The following is a 24,542-nucleotide window of genomic DNA, read 5'->3' as shown; positions in this document are numbered from 1 at the left end:
TGTTCCTGTTGAGCTAAAGTTGGAATGAGTCTGTTACATCTTTACTCAACATTTTAAACGTGTTTTTTCAATAGTGTAGGGTTTTTTCTTTGTCAATAAGCGTCTTGAAATAACCGATTTCAGGATGTACCTTGATGAAGCATTCGTCTTATGTATCGTTTGGACTTCAAAATAGACGCACAGTGAACAAATATGGTGAACTAGTAAGGACTTCAATGGGGAAGGATAATTTGGTTTGGTATTCCTGCAATTGACATGGTTTGCATTATACTGTAGGGGGACTGCATTCACTTTAATTCGAGGACAATGGAGGGCATGGGGAACGTGTTTTTACAGCGCTAATCCAATTTATTCAAAATAAGCGCGCAATCACACAATGAGATGCACTTGCATTTTTAGACATGAAACACAATGGGCACATTACCATTCGGTATGTTCATAGACATACGGATTGTACCTTCCGAAATTAACAATCGAATGCAAATTTCCAGAAAGACAAAGGATTGGATCCTAGGAGGGGAGTTATAAGGCGGCTCAGAAGCAGAGCTCAAGGCCATTTCGAGAGGGAACTTGATGAGGCTGGACGCTCGACTCGTCGCTCTGCTGATCGCCCTTCTACCGCGAGACAACGCAGCCTGGTGAACACAATTGCTGTGTCGGCAGTTAGGCGACTTTGCTTCGTATGGTGAGTGAATATGCGAGTTCGTGGGGACATCTTCAGACGGGTTACAGACATCGATTCACCGTGAATCTCCAAGTAAGTGTCTATTTTCGCGTCTCGATTAAACGCGAGTGACGTTCTTGTTTTGGCAGTTAAAGAAATCCCAAAACGCAACGCTTAACATCCTCGCGGACGATAGGATACTTTTAATTATCGATAACACAAGCTACTGGTACTCCGCTCAGAAGAAGCAGTCACATGGAGCAGATACGCTCTCTGAAGCCCCGAGCACACCGGAGCAAGGAGCCATTCAATTGCACTGTGTGTGTGAAGGCATTTTCACGGCCATCACATCTTAAGAGTCACAAGAAAACACACACGGGCGAGAAGCCATTCCTGTGTTCTGTGTGTGGGAAGACATTTGCACATTCATCACATCTTAAGAGACACCAGAGAACACACACGGGCGAGAAGCCATTCCTGTGTTCTGTGTGTGGAAAATCATTTTCACAGTCATCAAATCTGAACAGGCATCAGAAGGTTCACGACGATTGGAAACTGAAATCAAAAGGTGAAATTCAAGGTGCTGCAATGAGGCCTGAAGGAGATTCCACCTTCGATCCCATGCAGTTGGATCCCGAGAGATGGCTGGATGTAATGGAGTGGCTCGAGAGTCAAACCGAGAGCTAGGGGTGACTGAGAAATAATGTTGCATGTGGTTTAACCTATTAAGCCGGATTGAGTAATTTTGCTTGTAATGTTGCCCCTTACAGTTTTAGTGAGTTTCGTGACGTGGTGGTTTAATGTTTTCGGATTACTTGCTGAAGTGGTGTGATAAGCACTGGTTGTGAGTGTTCAATTGCTGACAATATTGTAGTGGTTAAGTGTTCCTGTTGAGCTAAAGTTGGAATGAGTCTGTTACATCTTTACTCAACATTTTAAACGTGTTTTTTCAATAGTGTAGGTTTTTTCTTTGGCAATAAGCGACTTGAAATAACCGATTTCAGGATGTACCTTGATGAAGCATTCGTCTTATGTATTGTTTGGACTTCAAAATAGACGCACAGTGAACAAATATGGTGAACTAATAAAGACATCAATGGGGAAGGATAATTTGGTTTGGTATTCCTGGAAGTGACATGGTTTGCATTATACTGTAGCTATACTCTTTGGTTCTTTAGGCAACGTCACGTAGGTAGACAAAATAATAGATAATAATAGATCCATAATGTGATCTATTATTTTTCTACCTATGTGACTTTAACGAAATAACCAAAGAGCGGATTCCTGCAGTCACGAAAGCTTCAAATCAAGATTGTACTGTAACTGTTTGAACATAAGACTTAATCAACTTTCGATACGAGTTGTACTGTAAATATTCTTGCAGATGAATAAAACATTATTTTCAACAACTGCTTGTCCGTTATTTATTTTACAACGTTAATAGCGAACTCTACGAGGTGAGATCTTGCATGGAGCCCCAGGCCGAGGGAGATTGACTGTTCTTTTGTGTTTCTTCCATTTGCGAATAATCGCACCAACTGTTGTCACCTTCTCACCAAGGTGCTTGGCAATGGTCTTGTAGCCCATTCCAGACTTGTGAAGGTCTACAATCTTGTCCCTGACATCCTTGGAGAGCTCTTTGGTCTTGGCCATGGTGTAGACTTTGGAATCTGTTTGATTGAATGCTTCTGTGGACAGGTGTCTTTTATACAGGTAACAAGCTGAGATTAGGAGCACTAACTTTAAGAGTGTGCTCCTTATCTCAGCAACTTACTTGTATAAAAGACACCTGGGAGCCAGAAATCTTTATTCTGTCTCTCATTGTTCAAATAAACCTACCATTACAATTATAGACTGATCATTTCTTTGTCATTGGGCAAACGTCCAAAATCAGCATTGATCAAATACATATTTCCCTTACTGTACAATACACATGATTTACTGAGAATGTCGTTGTCCATGTTGGGAAATGGAGCGCAGTGGATCGTATCATCTCTGCTATGTTTCGGAATCCGTGTGATCACCCAGTCACATCGCCTAACTCCAGTCACAGCGCCTTACCCAAACTACATCTCCCCAACATGGCAGCCTTCCCGCTTCTGTGTATTGTGTTTATGGGATAACAGAGGTGTCTATTATCCCATACGCCTTGACTAAAACGACGGATTGTCCGCTTAACACCCTAGCCCGTAAACCACTATTTGTGACAGTGTTGTTTGAGAGCAGCTATTAAAGTAGATGCGCCAAATGAGGTGGTGGCTGGCCGAACCACGCCTCTCTGTTTGTCTCGAGTGATGATGGATACAAACCAGATTAAGCGGAGACCATATACAAGATTGGATATTGGTTACTGATGTTAGAGTGATTGTGTTGCGGCTGTTGTGGGAAACGCCACGTGACTGCATTCACTTTATATCGAGGACAATGGAGGGCATGGCGGACGTATTTTTCCAGCGCTAATCCCATTTATTCAAGATTAGCGTGCAATTACACACTGACATACATCTACATATTCAGGCATGAAGCACAATGTGCCCATTACCCTTCGGTATGTTAATATACATACGGATTGTACCTTCCAAAATTAACAATAGAATGTAAATATCCTGAAAGACAAAGGATTGGGTCCTAGGGTGGGGGGAGTTATAAGGCGGCTCAGAAGCAGAGCTCAAGGCCATTTCCAGTGGGAACTTGATGAGGCTGGACGCTCGACTCTTTGCTCTGCTGATCGCCCTTCTACCGCGAGACAACGCAGCCTGGCGAGCACAATTGCTGTGTCGACAGGTAGGCCTTTGCTTCGGGAGAGTTCGTGGCGACATCTTTACAAACATCGATACACCGTGAATCTCCAAGTAAGTGTCTATTTTTGTGTCTCGGTTAGACGCGAGTTACGTTTTTGTTTTGGCAGTTAACAAAATACAAGACGCAACTCTTAACATCCTCGTGGCCGATAGTGTACTTTAGACCGCTACTGTCACTCCGCTTAAAAGAAACAGTCAAATGGAGCAGAGACGCTCTCTACAGCCCCACGTACACACGGGCAAGCAGCCATTCAATTGCTCTGTGTGTGGGAAGGCATTTTCACGGCCATCAAGTCTTAAGAGACACCAGAGAATACACACGGGCGAGAAGCCATTCCTTTGTTCTGTGTGTGGGAAGGCATTAAAACTCTCGTCAACTCTTCAAACTCAGAGAACACATACGGGCGAGAAGCCATTCCTGTGCCCTGTGTGTGGGAAACAATTTTCACTGTCATCAAATCTTCAGAGTCACCAGAAAAAAACACACGGGCGAGAAGTCGTTCCTGTGCTCTGTGTGGGAAAGTATTTGCAAACTCGTCAACTCTTCAAACTCATCAGAGAACACACACGGGCGAGAAGCCATTCCTGTGCTCTGTGTGTGGGAAGGCATTTGGACAGTCATCAAAACTGAACAGGCATCAGAAGTTCCACGATGATAGGAAGCTGAAATCTAAAGGTGAAATTCAAGGTGCTGCAATGAGGCCTGAAGGAGATTCCACCTTCGATCCCATGCAGTTGGATCCCGAGAGATGGCTGGATGTAATGGAGTGGCTCGAGAGTCAAACCGAGAGCTAGAGATGACTGAAAAATAAAGTTGCATGTTGTTATACCTATTAATTTGGATTGAGTACGTTTGTGTGTTTATTTTAGACCAAGTAATACGTTACAATTTATTATATCTGTGATTTTGACACTGTAGTTTACAATGTGTTTGAGAGTTTCGTTACTTGCAGGTGGTGATTTGTTGAAGTGGTTTTATTAGCAGTGGTTGTGAGAGGGTGGAATTCCTGACTATTGTCGTAGTTAAATGTTCCTGTTGAGCTAAACTTGAATTGAGTCTAATTACATCTTTACTCAACATTTTAAACATTTTTTTATTTTACATAGTTTTTTTTGGTTGGTAATAAGCGACTGTAGATACCCGATGTCAGGCTGTACTTTGATGACGCGTTTGTTGGATTTCTAGCTTGGACTTCACCACAGACGCACAGTGAACAAATGTGGTGAACTAATCAGGAAATCAATAGGGAATGAAACGCTGACGCTTTGGTGTTCCTGAAATTGACATGGTTTCCATTCAACTGTAACTGTTTGAAAATAGGACGTAACACACATTTGATACGAGTTTTAAGTGAATATTTTTGCAGATGAATAAAAGCATATTTTTAACAATTTTTTTGTCCGTTATTTATTTTACAATGTTTAAAGCAAAAACGCGTTGAAATTTCAGGTGGAGGATCCCCGTCACACAAATCTGCCCTTAACCGGCAGCATATTGGCTGTCTACCCCATTAAGATATGTTCCTTGAGGGAAAGGTCCCCGTTGTTAATCGTTTCTCAACGTACCTGTCGAAAATCCCAAAGTAACTCCCAAAGTAACTCTCACCCCAGTCGCGAACTGGGGTGAGAGTTAGAAATGCATTAATTATTAGAATAACACTTTGCTCGAATGTTTGATATTTGTAAATGAGAATCGGGAGTTGCTAATGCGACTTTGGATTTGCAATGATTAGAATCCCATTGAAACTATTAGAATCGCACTATGGTCATATTAGAATCAGGACTTTGACAGCTGGATGAATTTTGATCTAAAGCTTTCGTGACTGCAGGGATTCATATTCTTGTTTCTTTCGGTAAAGTCACGTTGAAGGGAAACAATAAAATAATACAAATATTAAACAATACAATTCTCACGACGTTTCGACTGTAACACAAGCAATCATCATCAGCTCGATGAATGTTACATCTGAATGACATCGAATAGCACTACACAATATCCGTGTATATATAAATGTTTAAATAAACGCACAAACCCAAGTCCGTGAGATTATTAATACTTGCAATTGTAATGATTCCGGACTGTAGAGGGTTCTTTTTATTTAGCCTCTAACGCGGCTTAGGACCCCGGCGTCACGATATAGCAACGACGACGCCTTAACGGCAACCAGCCGTGACCCGAATCCCCACTAACACAGCCCTGAACCTCGTTCCTTCAACTCTCTCTCGGCGTCAACCTCCCTCCACCCTTGGTCCAGCCTTCTCTTCTTGAACTCTCTCTCTCCTGTTGTCACCGCTTGTCCCTTCGTTGAGGCACTGTCTTCACAACAACCATCTTAAAACAAAATGAGCCGTCTCGGCTAACAACAATTTTTAGAAGCCACGTGCGTCAGGGCAGCAGCTGTAGGAACATTTTTCCCACGCCGCTACAATCACAATCTTAACGTTCATCTGTAAGGGGTAAGCCGTGTGACCCTACTCACCCGACAACAACAACAAGAAACCAACAAAACAACAACCACACACAAATCCTAATACGCTTCCACGTTGTCCAAGGGGACCCTTCTATTGTCCGTGTGTTGGGTGTGGATCCTACAAGCGCAACTTTGCGCATTTTGACCGGCTTCTCGCCGACCGGTGCCTCGCCCATGATGGAATCTTGTGCCTTTCCGGGCGTCAAGGGTTCGCACCACAACCTTGAAGGGTTAGGCGGGTCCCTGGCTTCTTGTGAAGAATATGAGCGGGCTCCAGGCACCGCTCCCTCTCACGTGGCGGATCCTTGAGGCACGCCGAGCCTCTGGGGCTCGTAAACTGTGGGCGGTACAACACATTTCCTTTGGCGTACGGTTTCCATTGCCGAGCGCCCCATCACGTCGGACACACCAGACTTGGGCTGTACAATCCATGGGGATGAGCTGTCTGGGTGGTGACGGACATCAGTTTTGAGGCTGGACCGGTGGACGAACCAACGACGGCGCCCCAACCTCATTCGTACTCACTGAGGCCGTCTCACCTCTATGACTTCTACCGGACAATCCGGACCCTGCCATGGGCGGAACTAATTCTAATAATTCGAATGGAATTCCAATATCACACTTCAATGTACGGTGTGTTCTAATCTAGAACACGAGTTTACAATGTTATTTTATAGCGTTATAATGTATAGCTCATAGAGTTCACAACATTAGATTTTACTATTACACTTGTTTACAGTGTAATTGTTATGGCGTTACAATGTATATAGCACACAGTTTAAAGGTTATATTGTTAGAGTTCATAATGTTTGAGTTTACAGTGTGAGAGTTGACAATGTGAGAGTTTGTGGCCGTGTCCTGTTCTCGCGGGACCCCACACGGATTTGGAAATAATTTCGATGACCATGAATGAGCTGAGATTTGAGCGACTAATGTTTACTTTGTTTCAATATAACTGTGTGTAGGTGAGTGCCATCGGGGCTTCGTGAATACTACTCATGAATGAACTCACTCCTTAATGAAAGAAATTGTAATCATTTTGGTAGAACAAGTCACCTGCCTTTTCAAGACGAATTGTTATCTTCAATAGCGTTCTTAAATATATTGCTAAAATACACAGCAGAGGGAAGGCTGCCTTGTTGGGGAGATGTAGTTTGGGTTCGGCGCTGTGACTGGAGTTAGGCGCTGTGACCGGGTGATATCACGGATTCTGAAACAATGGAGGTCAACACTCGCTGCTTGGCCCCGTCGACAGCAGCGGAGACGATCCGATCCACTGCGCTCCATCTCCCCAACATAGTCCAGGAAATTATCAGTTTTTAAATGAACACTTGTTTTTGACATATTTTTAAATTCACGTGTAATGTATATATGTGCTATAATGTGTGATTGTTTCTCTTTATATGCGTTTTACTGAACAAATGTACCTTCTATTAAATTGATATGACATTCACCCATCAGTGGACAGTTTGATTCTAATACGACTACAGTGGGATATTAATAATTGTAATGCGATACTAATCCTGCATATCCTACCCCCGGTTCGCATTCGCTTAACATGCATATGACCGCAGTTAGATTCTAATATGATCACAGTGCGATTATAGTTAGTATTATGCGATTATAACTACGGACCTCCATTTATGTTGTCCAAAACTTTAAGAGTTTAAAGTATTTTTTTTACAGCGTTACAATGTATATGTTGCAGTTCATAGGTTATAGTGTTAGAGTTCACAATGTTAGAGTTTACGATGTCAGAGTTGATCAAATGCATCGATCGAGCGCTTCGATGGGGTGCGTTTGATCAGAGTATTTGATCAAAGGTTGTTATCCCATCACAGAACACCACTGTAACTGAAGCAACTTCAGCAGCAGCACCAACAACAGCAACAACAACAGCAACATCAACAGCAGCGACAACAACAACAACAGCAGCAACATCAACATCAACAGCAGCAACAACAACAACTTCAGAGACGCTGCGTCACGCGGCACCATCCAGGCGAGCAAAGGAAGAGCAGAGCCCGAATCGGCTGCCGCCACCCGAACATCAGCAGCAGTAGACATCGTGATTCTAGTAGGACCACGTTGTTATAATACTCACTTTGATGCTATTCTAAACCGCTCACCTCCCAAGTTGCATTCACGACTCCCAGTGCGCAAACATTATGAACTCAAACATTATGAACTCTAAGAATATGAGCTATACATTGTAACGCTATAACAATAACAATATAAACTAGTGTTATAGTAAACTATAATGTTGTGAACTCTAGCAATATGAGCTATACATTATAACGCTATAAAAGAACATCATAAATAGATTAGAACACCGTACATTCAAGTGTGATATTGGAATCGCATTCGAATTATTAGCTTCACACCGTGGTCCTCTTTCAATCACAACAATGTTCGTAAGTATGTAACATGTCTGTATGTACATGTCTGTATGTAATATGTATGTATGCAACATGTATGCAACATGTATGTATGTAACATGTCTGTATGTAATATGGACATGCGAACCAAGGGTGGGATATGTGAAACGGAAGATGCAGGATCAGGATTGGATTATAATTATTTCAATAACACTTTGGTGGTATTAGAATCAAGCTGGCCCCTTGATGGATGAATGTTCCATCTCAATGGCATCAAAGAGCAATAAACAGTATATAAAATAATCACACAAACCCAATATAAGCCCGTGCAATTGTGAATCGTTACAATTGTAATGAGTCCGGACTCAGACAATAGAGGGTTCTTTTATTTAGCCTTTAACACGGCTTCGGACCCCGGCGTCACGATATAGCAACGACGACGAGGAGACAGCAACCAGCCACGACCCGAATCCCCACTAACACAGCCCCGAACCTCGTTCCTCCACCTCTCTTACTCTCGGCGTGAACCTCCCTCCACCCTTGGTCTCGCCTTCCCTTCTTGAACTCTCTCTATCCTGTTGTCACCACTTGTCCCTTCGATGACGCACTGTCTGAACATCACCCCCAACCACCCAACCTCTTAAAACAAAATGAGCCGTCTCGGCAAACAACAATTTTTAGAAGCCACGTGCGTCAGGGCAGCAGCTGTAGCAACATTTTCCAGACGCCCGACAATCACAATCTTAACGCTCATCTGTAAGGGGTAAGCCGTGTGACCCTACTCACCCGACAACAACAACACCAACACGAAAACATTAAAACAACAACAACAATAATCCTAACATGCTTCCACGTTGTCCACAGCGTTGAAGCGTTAGGCAGGTCCCTGGCTTCTTTTAAAGAATTTGGACCGGGCTCCAGGCACCGGTCCCTCGCACGTGGCAGATCCTCGAGGCACCCCGGGCCTCAGGGGCTGGGAAACTGTGGGCGGATCAACACATCTCCTTTGGCGTGCGGTCTCCGTTGTGGAGCGCCCCACCACGTCGGACACAGCAGACTTGGCCTGTACAGGACGTGGGGATGAGCTGTCTGGGTGGGCACGGAGAAAGTTCCTCGTTATAAATCGTTTCGCAACGTTCCGGTCACGAATCAACGAAGTATACCGGGGATCACCTGTACTCTATAAACACGTAAACTGATAACACTATAAACAATAACACTAAACATTAAACGACTATAAACTATCAACTGCTTTTATAATTTATACCACCATTAACGGAGGGACGGTATTATAATCTCATTAGCAGTATTATAAAATCGCACTCTGCTCATATGTATGTAAAGTGAACGTTCAATCGAACCGAGGGTCGGATATGCGAACTGCGGGGGGTGCAGGGTTAGAATCGCATTAAAATTTTACAATAACAAATGGTCGTATTAGCATGTTTCTGTGCTTGAATGTATGTTATGCGCAAATGCAAATAGTTTAGTCGTAAATGCGAGGCAGGGTGTTAAGAAGTGCACGTTTAATCCGGTGTTAACGTATTTTTAAAAATATTATTTTAGCAGAATATTGTTGATAAGAATTCGTCTGGACATGGCACGTGCCTTGTTCTCTACTAGATCAACCAAAATTAGAACAATGTCCGTCGAAGGAGTGCGAGTTCATTCATGGGGAGTATTCGCTGAGCCCCGATGACACTAACCTACATCAAGTCATGGTTAAACAAAGTAATCTACAGTCACTTAATTATCAGCTCAGACATCATCATCGCAATCATTTCCAACGATGTGTGGGGTCCCGAGAGAGCAGGGCCCGACCACAAACAGCCGGGCAGCGGAAGCAGCAGAATCAGAAGTAGCTGCGTCGCATTTGATCAACTGTGACATTGTAAACTCTCAACTGTTAAACTCTAACATGGTGAAACATAATATTATAACCTATTAACTAAAACCTATCCATTGTAACGCTGTAAAATACGATTAACTGTTATAGTGTATAACCACGTAAATTGAGGTATGGGATAATAATGGTATTAGAATCATTAGAATCGCACTGTGCTCGTATTAGAATCACACTGTGGTCGTACGTATGGAAAGTGAATATGCGCACCGGGGGAAGGATATGCAGAATAAGAATCGAATTACAAATATTAAAATCCCACTAGTCGTATTAGAATCACACTGTCCACTGTTGGATGATTGTGTCGTATCAATGGAATCGAATATCTATATACACTATATATACACATACAAAGATTATAACAATCACACATTGTAACATATGTACAATACACATGATTTAAAAACGTATTTAAAAATGTTTTATTTTTTTACTTTTACTGAGAATGTCGTTGTCCATGTAGGGAGATGGAGCGCAGTGGATCGTATCGTCTCTGCTATGTTTCAGAATCCGTGTGATCACCCAGTCACATCGCCTAACTCCAGTCACAGCGCCTTACACAAACTACATCTCCCCAACAAGGCAGCCTTCCCGCTGCTGTGTATTGTGTTTATGGGATAACAGAGGTGTCTATTATCCCATACGCCTTGACCAAAACGACTGATTGTCCCCTTAACACCCTAGCCCGTAAACCACTATTGGTGACAGTGTTGTTTGAGATCAGCTATTAAAGTCGCTGTGGCAAATGAGATGGTGGCTGGCCGAACCATGGCTTGTGTTGCGCCCGAAACGTCGTGACTTATTTTTTTACCTATGTGACTTTACCGAAAGAACCAAAGAGTATATAATATTAAAACCTACGAACTTAAACCTATCCATTGTAACGTGTTAAAATTCGATTAACTGTTATAGTGTATAACCACATAAATGGAGGTATGGGATTATCATGCTATTAGAATCATTAGAATCAAACTCGGCTCGTATTAGAACCACACTGTGGTCGTACGTATGGTAAGTGAATATGCGAACCAAGGGTAGGATATGCAGGATAAGAATCGAATTACAAATATTAAAATCCCACTAGTCGTATTAGAATCACACTGTCCACTGTTGGATGATTGTGTCGTATCAATGGAATCTAATATCTATATACAGTATATATACACATACAAAGATTATAACAATCACATTCTAGCATATATACAATACACATGATTCAAAAACGTATTTAAAAATGTTTTTTTTACTTTTACTGAGAGTCGTTGTCCATGTAGGGAGATGGAGTGCAGTGGATCGTATCGTCTCCGCTATGTTTCGGAATCCGTGTGATCACCCAGTCACATCACCTAACTCAAGTCACAGCGCCTTACCCAAACTACATCTCCCCAACAAGGCAGCCTTCCCGCTGCTGTGTATTGTGTTTATGGGATAACAGAGGAGTCTATTATCCCATACGCCTTGATACCAAAACGACTGATTGCCCGCTTAACACCCTAGCCCGTAAACAACTAATGGTGACAGTGTTGTTTGAGATCAGCTATTAAAGTCGCTGCGGCAAATGAGGTGGTGGCTGGCCGAACCATGCCTCGCTGTTTGTCTCCGGAGTGATGACGGATACAAACCAGACCAAGCGGAGGCCATGTACCAGATCGGGTTTTGGTTACTGATGTTAGAGTGATTGTGTTGCAAGTGTGGTCACTACGCGTCTGAACGTGCTCAAGCCCCGAAGCTCGGCGGTTGTGGGCAACGCCACGGGACTGCAATCACTTTAATTCGAGGACAATGGAGGGCATGGGGAACGTGTTTTTACAGCGCTAATCCAATTATTTCAAAATAAGCGCGCAATTACACAATGAGATGCACTTACATATTCAGGCATGAAACACAATGAGCACATTACCATTCGGTATGTTCATAGACATACGGATTGTACCTTCCAAAATTAACAATCAAATGCAAATATCCTGAAAGACAAAGGATTGGATCCTAGGAGGGGAGTTATAAGGCGGCTCAGAAGCAGAGCTCAAGGCCATTTCGAGAGGGAACTTGATGAGGCTGGACGCTCGACTCGTCGCTCTGCTGATCGCCCTTATAACGCGAGACAACGCAGCCTGGTGAACACAATTGCTGTGTCGACAGTTAGGCGACTTTGCTTCGTATGGTGAGTGAATATGCGAGTTCGTGGGGACATCTTCAGACGGGTTACAGACATCGATTCACCGTGAATCTCCAAGTAAGTGTCTATTTTCGCGTCTCGGTTAAACGCGAGTGACATTCTTGTTTTGGCAGTTTACAAAATCTAAAAACGCAACGCTTAACATCCTCGCGGACGATAGGGTACTTTTAATTATCGATAACACCCGCTACTGGTACTCCGCTCAGAAGAAGCAGTCACATGGAGCAGATTCGCTCTCTGAAGCCCCAAGCACACGGGAGCAAGGAGCCATTCAATTGCTCTGTGTGTGTGAAGGCATTTTCACGGCAATCAGATCTTCAGAGACACCAGAGAACACACACAGGCGAGAAGCCGTTCCTGTGCCCTGTGTGTGGGAAGGCATTTGCACATTCATCAACTCTTCAAACTCACCAAAGAACACACACAGGCGAGAAGCCATTCCCGTGTTCTGTTTGTGGGAAGGCATTTGCAAGGTCATCAACTCTTCAAGCTCATCAGAAAACACACACGGGTGAGAAGCCATTCCTGTGCCCAGTGTGTGGGAAGGCATTTTCACTCTCGTCAACTCTTCAGATTCACCAGAGAACACACACGGGTGAGAAGCCATTCCTGTGTTCTGTGTGTGGGAAGGCATTTGCACAGTCATCAATACGGAACAGACATCAGAAGGTCCACGATGCTAAGAGGCTGAAATCAAAAGGTGAAATTCAAGGTGCTGCAATGATTCCTGAAGATAATTCTACCTTCGATCCCATGCAGTTGGATCCAGAGAGATGGCTGGATGTTTTGGAGTGGCTCGAGAGTTAAACCAAGAGCTAGGCATGAGGAAATAATAATATTGAATGAGGTTTACCTATCAAGCCGGATTGAATAATTTTACGTGTTTCTTTTCGACAAAGTGATACCTTACAATTGATTACATCAGTGATTTTGACACTTTAGTTTTACAATGTGTTTGAGAGTTTCGTTACTTGCAGGTGGTGATTTGCTAAAGTGGTGTCATGAGCAGTGGTTGTGAGAGGGTTAAATTACTGATCATTGTCACGGTTAAGTGTTCCCGTTGAGCTAAAGTTGAAATGAGTCTGTAATTACATCTTCACTCAAAATGTTAAACGTTTATTTTGATTTTATATAGCTTTTTTGGTTTGTCATAAGCAACTTTAGATAACGGATTTCAGGATGTACATTGATGACGCGTTCGTCTGATGTACGGCTTGGACTTCAAGTCAGACGCATAGTGAACAAATGTCGTTAACCAATAATGAAATCAATGGGGAATGATTCTTTAATGATTTGATATTCCTGGAAGTGACATGGTTTGCATTGTATTGTAACTGTTTGAGCATAGGACGTAATAAATATTCGTCACGAGTTATTACGTAAATATTCTTGTATATGAATAAAAACGTATTTTTAACAACTCTTTGTCCGTCATTTATTTTACAATTTTTAAATAACAAAAACGTGTGGATCCGAGTTACAGGTAGACCGTCTCCATCACACAATTCTGCCCCTAACGAGCAGTATCTTGGCTGTCTCCCCATCACCATGTTCCTAGAGGGGAATGGTCCCCGTTATAAATCGTCTCGCAGCATTCTGGTCCCTAATCCCGAAGTAAACTGGAGATCACCTGTACTGTATACCATGTCAACTGTAACACTATTAACGATAACACTAAACATTATAAATGACTATACACTGCTTTTATGATTTTCTAGCGGTAATTACCCGGCGTTGCCCGGGCGAAAAAGACAGACACACACATCGACCTACACAAACAGACATTTACCCACACACACAAAGACATTGACTTACACAGACACACATATGGAGTCACAGACACACATACCTAGGCTCTCACACACACATCGATCTAAGCACACATATGGACTAAAACACATATATCGACTAAGAGACACACACATTGACCCACGCACACACATCGACTTACACGCAACCACAGACACATATGGACTCACACACACAGACATGGACTTTAGATACACAAACATGAAGTAACACACGAAAATATCGACTCACACACACACACACACGCATTGACTTACATACACATATATGGATATGTTGTAGTTCATCGGTTATAATATTATATTTCACGATGTTAGAGTTCAACATGTGAGAGTTTGCAATGTCAGAGTTGGCCAAAAGCGTCGATCAAGGGCATCAATCGGGTGCGTTTGATCAGAGTCTGATCAAAGGCGTTATCCCATCACGGGACACCTCCGTATATAACAGCAACAGAAGCAACAACAACAACAGTAAAGACAACAGCAGCAGTGACACATTTCGAAGGCGACGCAGCCAATTCTGATTCTGCTTCTTCTGCTGCCCGACGATTCGTGGCCGGGCCCTGCTTTCGCGGGACCCCACACGTCTTTGGAAATAATTGCGACGATCATGTCTGAGCTGAGATTTGAGCGACTAAAGTTTACTCTGTTTCAACATTACTGTGTATAGGTTCGTGCCAGCGGGGCTAAACGAATACTACTCTTGAATGAACTCACAATGTTTAATGACATAAATTATAATAATTTTGGTTGATTAAGTAGAACCAGTCACCTTCCTTGTCTAGAGGCATTCTAAACATAACACTGTCCTTCAATATATTACTAAAATAACGTCTACACCCGATCCAACATGCAGCTCCACCTCGGCCATGAGCAACCCACAGCACACCCCAGAGGCAGGAGACCACGAGGGAGACGGCCTCAACTTGAAGAGAAAATTGACAAACTCACGGATGCCATCACCCAGCTGCTACAACGCCTGTCGGTAGAGACGCTGGGTCCCGCGGCACCATCCAGGCGAGCAAAGGAAGAGCAGAGCCCGAATCGGAAGCCACCACCCGCAGAACAGCAGCAGTAGATGACGTGATTCTAATAGGACCACGTTATTATTATAATATTAATTTTAATGAGATTCTAAACCGGGCACCTCCCAGGTTGTATTTGCTACTCCCGATGAACATTTATATTTAACATACATTCCAGCTCAGTGTAATTCTAATACGACCATAGTGTAATTCTAATCATTTTTATTCGATCCGAATGCTGCACTCCTCAGTTCACATATCCGACCCCCGGTTCGCATGTCCAAATGACGAACATACATATATATCACATTGTGATTCTGATACTTCTAATATTGATTTTAAGCTTTCGTGACTGCAGGAAGCCATACGGTTTGTTTTTTTCGGTAAAGTCACGTAGGTAGAAATAAAACAAAATAAATGACGACGTTTCGGACTCAACACAAGCGCACGTGTTCAGGTGAGAATCGTGATAGCCGCGATGTCTCCTACAGACATCGTTTCTGGTGCTTGTGTTGCGTGCGAAACGTCGTGATTTATTTTCACGATGTTATTTTCACGAGGTACCTCTGCGGATGTGTATACTTTAACTTAGCTATTTCATTGAGCCATTTCAATGCTAAATTCTATGCTAATTCCTTTGTCAAGGCGCTTGGTGTTTTTCTTCTCACACAGCTTAAAGGTCGTGATCTAAGCGTGGCTTCTCCCACTCCAGCGCTGTCCTCCAGACAGTCTCGTCCCTTCACCTGATAAAGGCCGCTTGTGTTGTGGCCGAAACGTCGTGATTTTTTGTTATTTAATTTTCACCTACGTGACTTTACCCAATAGAACCAAAGAGTATGGATCCTAGCAGTCACGAAAGCTTTAAATCTAGAAGTGATTTATTTTGTTTTATTTCTAACTTCGTGACTTTACCGAACGAACCAAAGAGTATGGATATTGTAATAGTGTCCCTCCGTTTATGGTGTTATAAATTATATATTCGAAAAACTAGTTTATAGTCGTCTAATGTTGAGTGTTATCATTAAAGTGTTACAGTTTACATGTTTTAGAGTACAAGTGATCCCCTGTATACTTCGGAATTAGAGACCGGAAGGTTGCTAAACTTTTTGTAACGGGGACCTTTCCCCTCTAGGAAAACGTGTTGATGGGTGAGACAGCCAACACGTTGCCGGTTAAGGGCAGACTTTGTGTGACGGAGATGCTGAACCTGAAACTCGCTTCGCACGTTTTTGCTACAAAGATTGTAAAATAAATAACGGACAATCAGGTGTTAAAATACGTTTTTATTCATCTGTAAGGATATATGCGTTACAACTCGTATCGAAATTGTATTACGTTTCAAACTGTCACAGTACAATCGTGATTTGAAGCTTTCGTGACTGCAGGAATCAATTATTTCGGTAAAGTCACGTAGGTAGAAAAATAGTAGATCACATTATTGATCTATTATTTTGTCTACCTGCGTGACGAGTGATAACGATACAAAACAGACCAAGCGGAGGCCATGTACCAGATCGGGTTTTGGTTACTGATGTTAGAGTGATTGTGTTGCAAGTGTGGTCACTACGCGTCTGAACGTGCTCAAGCCCCGAAGCTCGGCGGTTGTGGGCAACGCCACGGGACTGCATTCACTTTAATTCGAGGACAATGGAGGGCATGGGGAACGTGTTTTTACAGCGCTAATCCAATTTATTCAAAATAAGCGCGCAATTACACAATGAGATGCACTTACATATTAAGGCATGAAGCACAATGGACACATTACCATTCGGTATGTTAATAGACATACGGATTGTACCTTCCAAAATTAACAATCGAATGCAAATATCCTGAAAGATAAAGGATTGGATCCTATGGGGGGAGTTATAAGGCGGCTCAGAAGCAGAGCTCAAGGCCATTTCGAGAGGGAACTTGATGAGGCTGGACGCTCGAATCGTCGCTCTGCTGATCGCCCTTCTACCGCGAGACAACGTAGCCTGGTGAACACAATTGCTGTGTCGGCAGTTAGGCGACTTTGCTTCGTATGGTGAGTGAATATGCGAGTTCGTGGGGACATCTTCAGACGGGTTACAGACATCGATTCACCCTGAATCTCCAAGTAAGTGTCTATTTTCGCGTCTCGGTTAAACGCGAGTGACATTCTTGTTTTGGCAGCTAAAGAAATCCACAAACGCAACGCTTAACATCCTCGCGGACGATAGGGTACTTTTAATTATCGATAACACCCGCTACTGTTACTCCGCTCAGAAGACGCAGTCACATGGAGCAGATACGCTCTCTGAAGCCCCAAGCACACGGGAGCAAGGAGCCATTCAATTGCTCTGTGTGTGTGAAGGCATTTTCACGGCCATCAGATCTTCAGAGACACCAGAGATTACACACGGGCGAGAAGCCATTCCAGTGTTCTGTATGTGGAAAGGAATTTTCACTTTCAGCAGACCTTAAACGCCATAAGAGAACACACACGGGCGAGAAGCCATTCCTGTGCCCTGTGTGTGGGAAGGCATTTTCACAGTCATCAACTCTTCAAACTCATCAGAAAACACACACAGGTGAGAAGCCATTCCTGTGTTCTGTGTGTGGGAAGACATTTTTACTTTCTTCAGACCTAAAACGCCATGAGAGAACACACACGGTCGAGAAGCCATTCCTGTGTTCTGTGTGTGGGAAGGCATTTTCACTTTCAGCAGACCTTAAACGCCATAAGAGAACACACACGGGCGAGAAGCCATTCCTGTGCCCTGTGTGTGGGAAGGCATTTTCACAGTCATCAAATCTGAACAGGCATCAGAAGGTCCACGATGATTGGAAACTGAAATCAAAAGGTGAAATTCAAGGTGCTGCAATGAGTCCTGAAGGAGATTCCACCTTCGATCCCATGCAGTTGGATCCCGAGAGATGGCTGGATGTAATGGAGTGGCTCGAGAGTCAAACCGAGAGCTAGGGGTGACTGAGAAATAATGTTGCATGTGGTTTAACCTATTAAGCCGGATTGAGTTATTTTGCTTGTAATGTTGCCCCTTACAGTTTTTGTGAGTTTCGTGACGTGGTGGTTTAATGTTTTCGGATTACTTGCTGAAGTGGTGTGATAAGCACTGGTTGTGAGTGTTCAATTGTTGACAATATTGTAGTGGTTAAGTGTTCCTGTTGAGCTAAAGTTGGAATGAGTCTGTTACATCTTTACTCAACATTTTAAACGTGTTTTTTCAATAGTATAGGAATTTTTCTTTGTCAATAAGCGACTTTAAATAACCAATTTCAGAATGTACCTTGATGACGCATTCGTCTCGCGTATCGTTTGGACTTCAAAATAGACGCACAGTGAACAAATATGGTGAGCTAGTAAGGACATCAATGGGGAAGGATAATTTAGTTTGGTATTCCTGGAAGTGACATGGTTTTCATTATACTGTAGCTATACTCATTGGTTCTTTAGGTAACGTCACGTAGGTAGACAAAATAATAATAGATCAATAATGTGATCTATTATTTTTCTACCTACGTGACTTTAACGAAATAACCAAAGAGCGGATTCCTGCAGTCACGAAAGCTTGTTGTGATTTGCTGAAGTGGTGTCATGAGCAGTGGTTGTGAGAGGGTTAAATTCCTGATAATTGTCAATGTTAAGGGTTCCCGTTGAGCCAATGTTGAAATGATTCTGTAATTACATTTTTGCTCGAATTTTAAACCTTTTTTAAAGTAATTTTGCTTTTTTGGTTGGTAATAAGCAACTTTAGATAACCGATTTCAGGATGTACATTGATGACGCGTTCGTCTGATGTACGGCTTGGACTTCAAGTCAGACGCACAGTGAACCAATGTGGTTAACCAATAAGGAAATCAATGGGCAATGATATGGAAGTGACATGGTTTGCATTGTATTGTAATTGTTTGAGCAGAGGACGTAGTAAATATTCGGTACGAGTTTTTACGTTAATATACTTGCATATGAATAAAAAGGTTTATTTTAACAACTGTTTGTCCGTCATTTGTTTTACATAATTCATAGCAAAAACGTGTGGAGCCGAGTTTCAGGTGGAGCATCTCCGTCACACAAGTCTGACCTTAACGGGCTTCATCTTGGCTGTCTCTCCATCAACATGTGTTCCTGGAGGGGAAAGGTCCCCATCATAAATCTATTCGCAACGTTACGGTTCCTAATGCACTCTATGACATGTAAACTGTAACTCCATAAACGATAACACGTTAACATCATGATCATCTCTCACATTAACATAACCACTCGTCGAGGAGACCGCTTTCCTATCTAACAGTGACATGATAATTTCTCACGTTAACATCACTAGCACCAGACACTTCTTTATGACCCTAGGGCTACACCCATTTCAAACCTTTTAAAACAGTCTGCCTCAGCAGCAGACCACGCTGTCCCACCTGATGACGGACGCTTGTGTTGCGCCCGAAACGTCGTCATTTATTTTATTTTATACCTACGTGACTTCACCGATAGAACCAAAAGGTATAAACAATATACTGTATGTAGCATTTCGATTCCATTGATGTGAAACATTCATCCAACATTGGACAGTGTGATTCTAATACGACTACAGTGGGAATCGAATAATTGTAATTCTATTCTAATCCTGCATATCCTACCCTTGGATCGCATATTCACTTAACATACATACGACCACAGTAGGATTCTAATATGAGCACAGTGCGATTCTAATGATTCTTATGCTATTATAATCTCTCACCTCCATTGATGTGTTTTAAAACAATACAAGTTTAGTATTTTATAGCTTTACAATGGATATGTTGTTCTTCATAGGTTATAATATTATATTTCACGATGTTAGAGTTCAACATGTGAGAGTTTGCAATGTCAGAGTTGACCAAATGCGTCGATCAAGGGCATCGATTGGGTGCGTTTGATCAGAGTCTGATCAAAGGCGTTATCCCATCACGGGACACCTCCGTATATAACAGCAACAACAACAACAGTAAAGACAACATCAGCAGTGACACATTTCGAAGACGACGCAGCCAATTCTGATTCTGCTTCTTCTGCTGCCCGACGATTCGTGGCCGGGCCCTGCTTTCGCGGGACCCCACACGTCTTTGGAAATAATTGCGACGATCATGTCTGAGCTGAGATTTGAGCGACTAAAGTTTACTTCGTTTCAACATTACTGCTGTATAGGTTCGTGCCAGCGGGGCTAAACGAATACTACTCATGAATGGACTCGCACAGTTTAATGACATAAATTATAATAATTTTGGTTGATTAAGTAGAACCAGTCACCTTCCTTGCCTAGACGCATTCTAAATCATGTTTATCCGATCCTAATCCAGTTCGCAAACACAAATCACATACATACACATTATACACATACATACGAGCATAGTTCGCTTGCACGTACACCAAACATACATATGCGGAGAGTGTGATTCTGAAACGATCACATTGTGATTCTAATACTTCTAATGATATTCTAATATTTATTTGAAGCTTTCGTGACTGCAGGAATCCATACTCTTTGGTTCTTTCGGTAAAGTCACGTAGGTAGAAATAAAACAAAATGAATCACGACGTTTCGGACGCAACTCAAGCACCCGTCTTCAGGTGAAGATCGTGATAGTCGCGATGTCTGCTACAGACATCGTTTCTGGTGCTTGTGTTGCGTGAGAAACGTCGTGATTTATTATTTATGTCTAAATACGTGACTTTGCCGAAAGGACCGAAGAGTATTATTAAAATTATAAAAAATATATAGTTTATAGTCGTCTAATGTTTAGTGTTATCTTTAAAGCGTTACAGTTTACATGTTTTAGAGTACAAGTGATCCCCGGTATACTTCGGAATTAGGGATTGTAAGGTTGCTAAACTATTTGTAAGGGGAACCTAAACCCCTCTAGGAACACGTGTTGATGGGGGAGACAGCCAACACGTTGCCGGTTAAGGTCAGACTTTGTGTGACGGAGATGCTACACCTGAAACTCGCTTCTCACTTTTTTTGCTACAAAGATTGTAAAATAAATAACGGACAATCAGTTGTTAAAACTAAAATTGTATTCAAATGCAAGGATATTTATGTAAAAACTCGTATCGAGTGTTTATTATGTCCTTTTATCAAACAGTTACTGTTAAATGTAAACCATGTCAATTCCAGGAATACCAAAGCGTCGGTGTATAATTCCCCACTGATTTCCCGATTCGTTCACCACATTTGTTCACTGTGCGTCTGTGGTGAAGTCCAAGCTAGAAATCCAAGAAACGCGTCATCAAAGTACATCCTGAAATCGGTTATCTACAGTCGTTTGATCAGAGTATTTGATAAAAGTTTGTTATCCCATCACGGATCACCACTGGAACTCACGCAACTACAGAAGCAGCAACAACAACAACAGCAGCAGCAACATCAACTTCAGAGAGGCTGCGTCACGCGGCACCATCCAGGCGAGGAAAGGAAGAGCAGAGCCCGAATCGGCTGCCGCCACCCGAACATCAGCAACAGTAGTTAGTGTGATTCTAGTAGAACCACGTTGTTATTATACTCACTTTGATGCTATTCTAAACCGCGCACCTCCCAGGTTGCATTCACAACTCCCAATGTGCATCTACATAAAACACTCTAGCTCAGTGTAATTATAATACTACCATAGTGTTATTCTAATAATATTCATCAGATCCATATCCTGCACCCCCCAGCTCGCATATCCGACCCCCGGATCGCAAGTCCAAATGGTATACATACATATTACATGTATACGTTCACTATTATACATACATATGAGCAGAGTGATATTCTAATATGACCACGGTGTAATAATAATACTTCTAATGCGATTAAAATACCGTACAACTGTTTTTGGTTTTATGAATGATTAAACTAGTTTATATTTTGTAATTTTATGTTTGTGTTATCGCTTATAGAGATACAGTTTACATGTCATACAGTACAGGTGATCCCCTGTAAACTTGATGATTATTGTTCCTAACTTTGCGAATCGATTTATAATGGGGACCTTTCCCCTCCAGGAACACATGTTGATGGGGAGACAGCCAAGATGAAGACTGTATAGGTCAGACTTTTGTGACGGAGATGCTCCACCTGAAACTCGGCTCCACACGTTTTCGATATTAACGTTGTAAAATTAATAACGGACAAGCAGTTGTTGAAAATAATGTTTTATTCATCTGCAAGAATATATACACTACTACAACTCGTATCGAAAGTTGATTACGTTCTATGTTCAAACAGTTACAGTACAATCTTGATTTGAAGCTTTCGTGACTGCAGGAATCCACTCTTTGGTTCTTTCGTTAAAGTCACGTAGTAGAAAAATAAAATATCACATTATTGATCTATTATTATCTATTATTTGGTCTACCTACGTGACGTTACCTAAAGAACCAAAGAGTATAGCTACAGTATAATGAAAACCATGTCACTTCCAGGAATACCAAACCAAAGTATCCTTCCCCATTGATGTCCTTATTAGTTCACCATATTTGTTCACTGTGCGTCTATTTTGAAGTCCAAACAATACGTGAGACGAATGCTTCATCAAGGTACATCCTGAAATCGGTTATTTCAAGTGGCTTATTGACAAAGAAAAAACCTACCCTATTGAAAAAACACGTTTAAAATGTTGAGTAAAGATGTAACAGACTCATTCCAACTTTAGCTCAACAGGAACACTTAACCACTACAATATTGTCAGCAATTGAACACTCACAACCAGTGCTTATCACACCACTTAAGCAAGTAATCCGATAACATTAAACCACCACGTCACGAAACTCACAAAAACTGTAAGGGGCAACATTACAAGCAAAATTACTCAATCCGGCTTAATAGGTTAAACCACATGCAACATTATTTCTCAGTCACCCCTAGCTCTCGGTTTGAATCTCGAGCCACTCCATTACATCCAGCCATCTCTCGGGATCCAACTGCATGGGATCGAAGGTGGAATCTCCGTCTGGACTCATTGCAGCACCTTGAATTTCACCTTTTGATTTCAGTTTCCAATCATCGTGGACCTTCTGATGCCTGTTCAGATTTGATGACTGTGAAAATGCCTTCCCACACACAGGGCACAGGAATGGCTTATCGCCCGTGTGTGTTCTCTTATGGCGTTTAAGGTCTGCTGATAGTGAAAATGTCTTCCCACACACAGGGCACAGGAATGGCTTCTCGACCGTGTGTGTTCTCTGATGGCGTTTTAGGTCTGAAGAAAGTAAAAAATCCTTTCCACATACAGAACACTGGAATGGCTTCTCGCCCGTGTGTATTCTCTGGTGTCTCTGAAGATCTGATGGCCGTGAAAATGCCTTCACACACACAGAGCAATTGAATGGCTCCTTGCTCCCGTGTGCTCGGGGCTTCGGAGAGCGAATCTGCTCCATGTGACTGCTTCTTCTGAGCGGAGTACCAGTAGCGGGTGTTATCGATAATTAAAGTTCGCTATCGGCCGAGAGGATGTTAAGCGTTGCGTTTTTAGATTTTTTTGTTAACTGGCAAAACAAAAACGTCACTCGCGTCTAACCGAGACGCGACAATAGACACTTACTTGGAGATTCACGGTGAATCGATGTCTGTAACCCGTCTGAAGATGTCCCCACGAACTCGCATATTCACTCACCATACGAAGCAAAGTCGCCTAACTGTCGACACAGCAATTGTGTTCACCAGGCTGCGTTGTCTCGCGGTAGAAGGGCGATCAGCAGAGCGACGAGTCGAGCGTCCAGCCTCATCAAGTTCCCTCTCGAAATGGCCTTGAGCTCTGTTCTGAGCCGCCTTATAACTCCCCTCCTAGGATCCAATCCTTTGTCTTTCAGGATATTTGCATTCGATTGTTAACTTTGGAAGGTACAATCCGTATGTCTATTAACATACCGAATGGTAATGTGACCATTGTGTTTCATGCCTGAATATGTAAGTGCATCTCATTGTGTAATTGCGCGCTTATTTTGAATAAATTGGATTAGCGCTGTAAAAACACGTTCCCCATGCCCTCCATTGTCCTCGAATTAAAGTGAATGCAGTCCCGTGGCGTTGCCCACAACCGCCGAGCTTCGGGGCTTGAGCACGTTCAGACGCGTAGTGACCACACTTGCAACACAATCACTCTAACATCAGTAACCAAAACCCGATCTGGTACATGGCCTCCGCTTGGTCTGGTTTGTATCCGTCATCACTCCGGAGACAAACAGCGAGGCACGGTTCGGCCAGCCACCACCTCATTTGCTGCAGCGACTTTAATAGCTGCTCTCAAACAACACTGTCACCATTAGTGGTTTACGGGCTAGGGTGTTAAGTGGACAATCAGTCGTTTTGGCAAGGCG

At 42.5% G+C, this 24,542-nt stretch overlaps 1 protein-coding gene across 1 annotated transcript in view; it reads left to right on the top strand.

The window, feature by feature from the left end:
• The window catches only part of LOC142907386 (uncharacterized), a 69,815-nt gene that overhangs the window by 6,717 nt on the left and 38,556 nt on the right, over positions 1-24,542 (top strand). Inside the window, exons 3-8 of the mRNA XM_076056867.1 lie at positions 873-1,334; positions 1,435-1,439; positions 3,898-4,255; positions 9,236-9,407; positions 12,600-13,023; positions 17,646-18,010. Coding sequence (XP_075912982.1) covers positions 873-1,334; positions 1,435-1,439; positions 3,898-4,255; positions 9,236-9,407; positions 12,600-13,023; positions 17,646-18,010 — 1,786 coding nt within the window. The remainder of the gene's footprint in view (positions 1-872; positions 1,335-1,434; positions 1,440-3,897; positions 4,256-9,235; positions 9,408-12,599; positions 13,024-17,645; positions 18,011-24,542) is intronic.

The sequence above is a fragment of the Petromyzon marinus genome, chromosome 78 (assembly GCF_048934315.1).
Source record: "Petromyzon marinus isolate PM22_M1 ecotype Great Lakes invasive population chromosome 78, UKy_Petmar_22M1.pri1.0, whole genome shotgun sequence".
Lineage (NCBI taxonomy): Eukaryota > Metazoa > Chordata > Hyperoartia > Petromyzontiformes > Petromyzontidae > Petromyzon > Petromyzon marinus.
The sequence above is the reverse complement of the archived record's forward strand: the minus strand, read 5'-3'. Positions and strand labels throughout refer to the sequence as shown.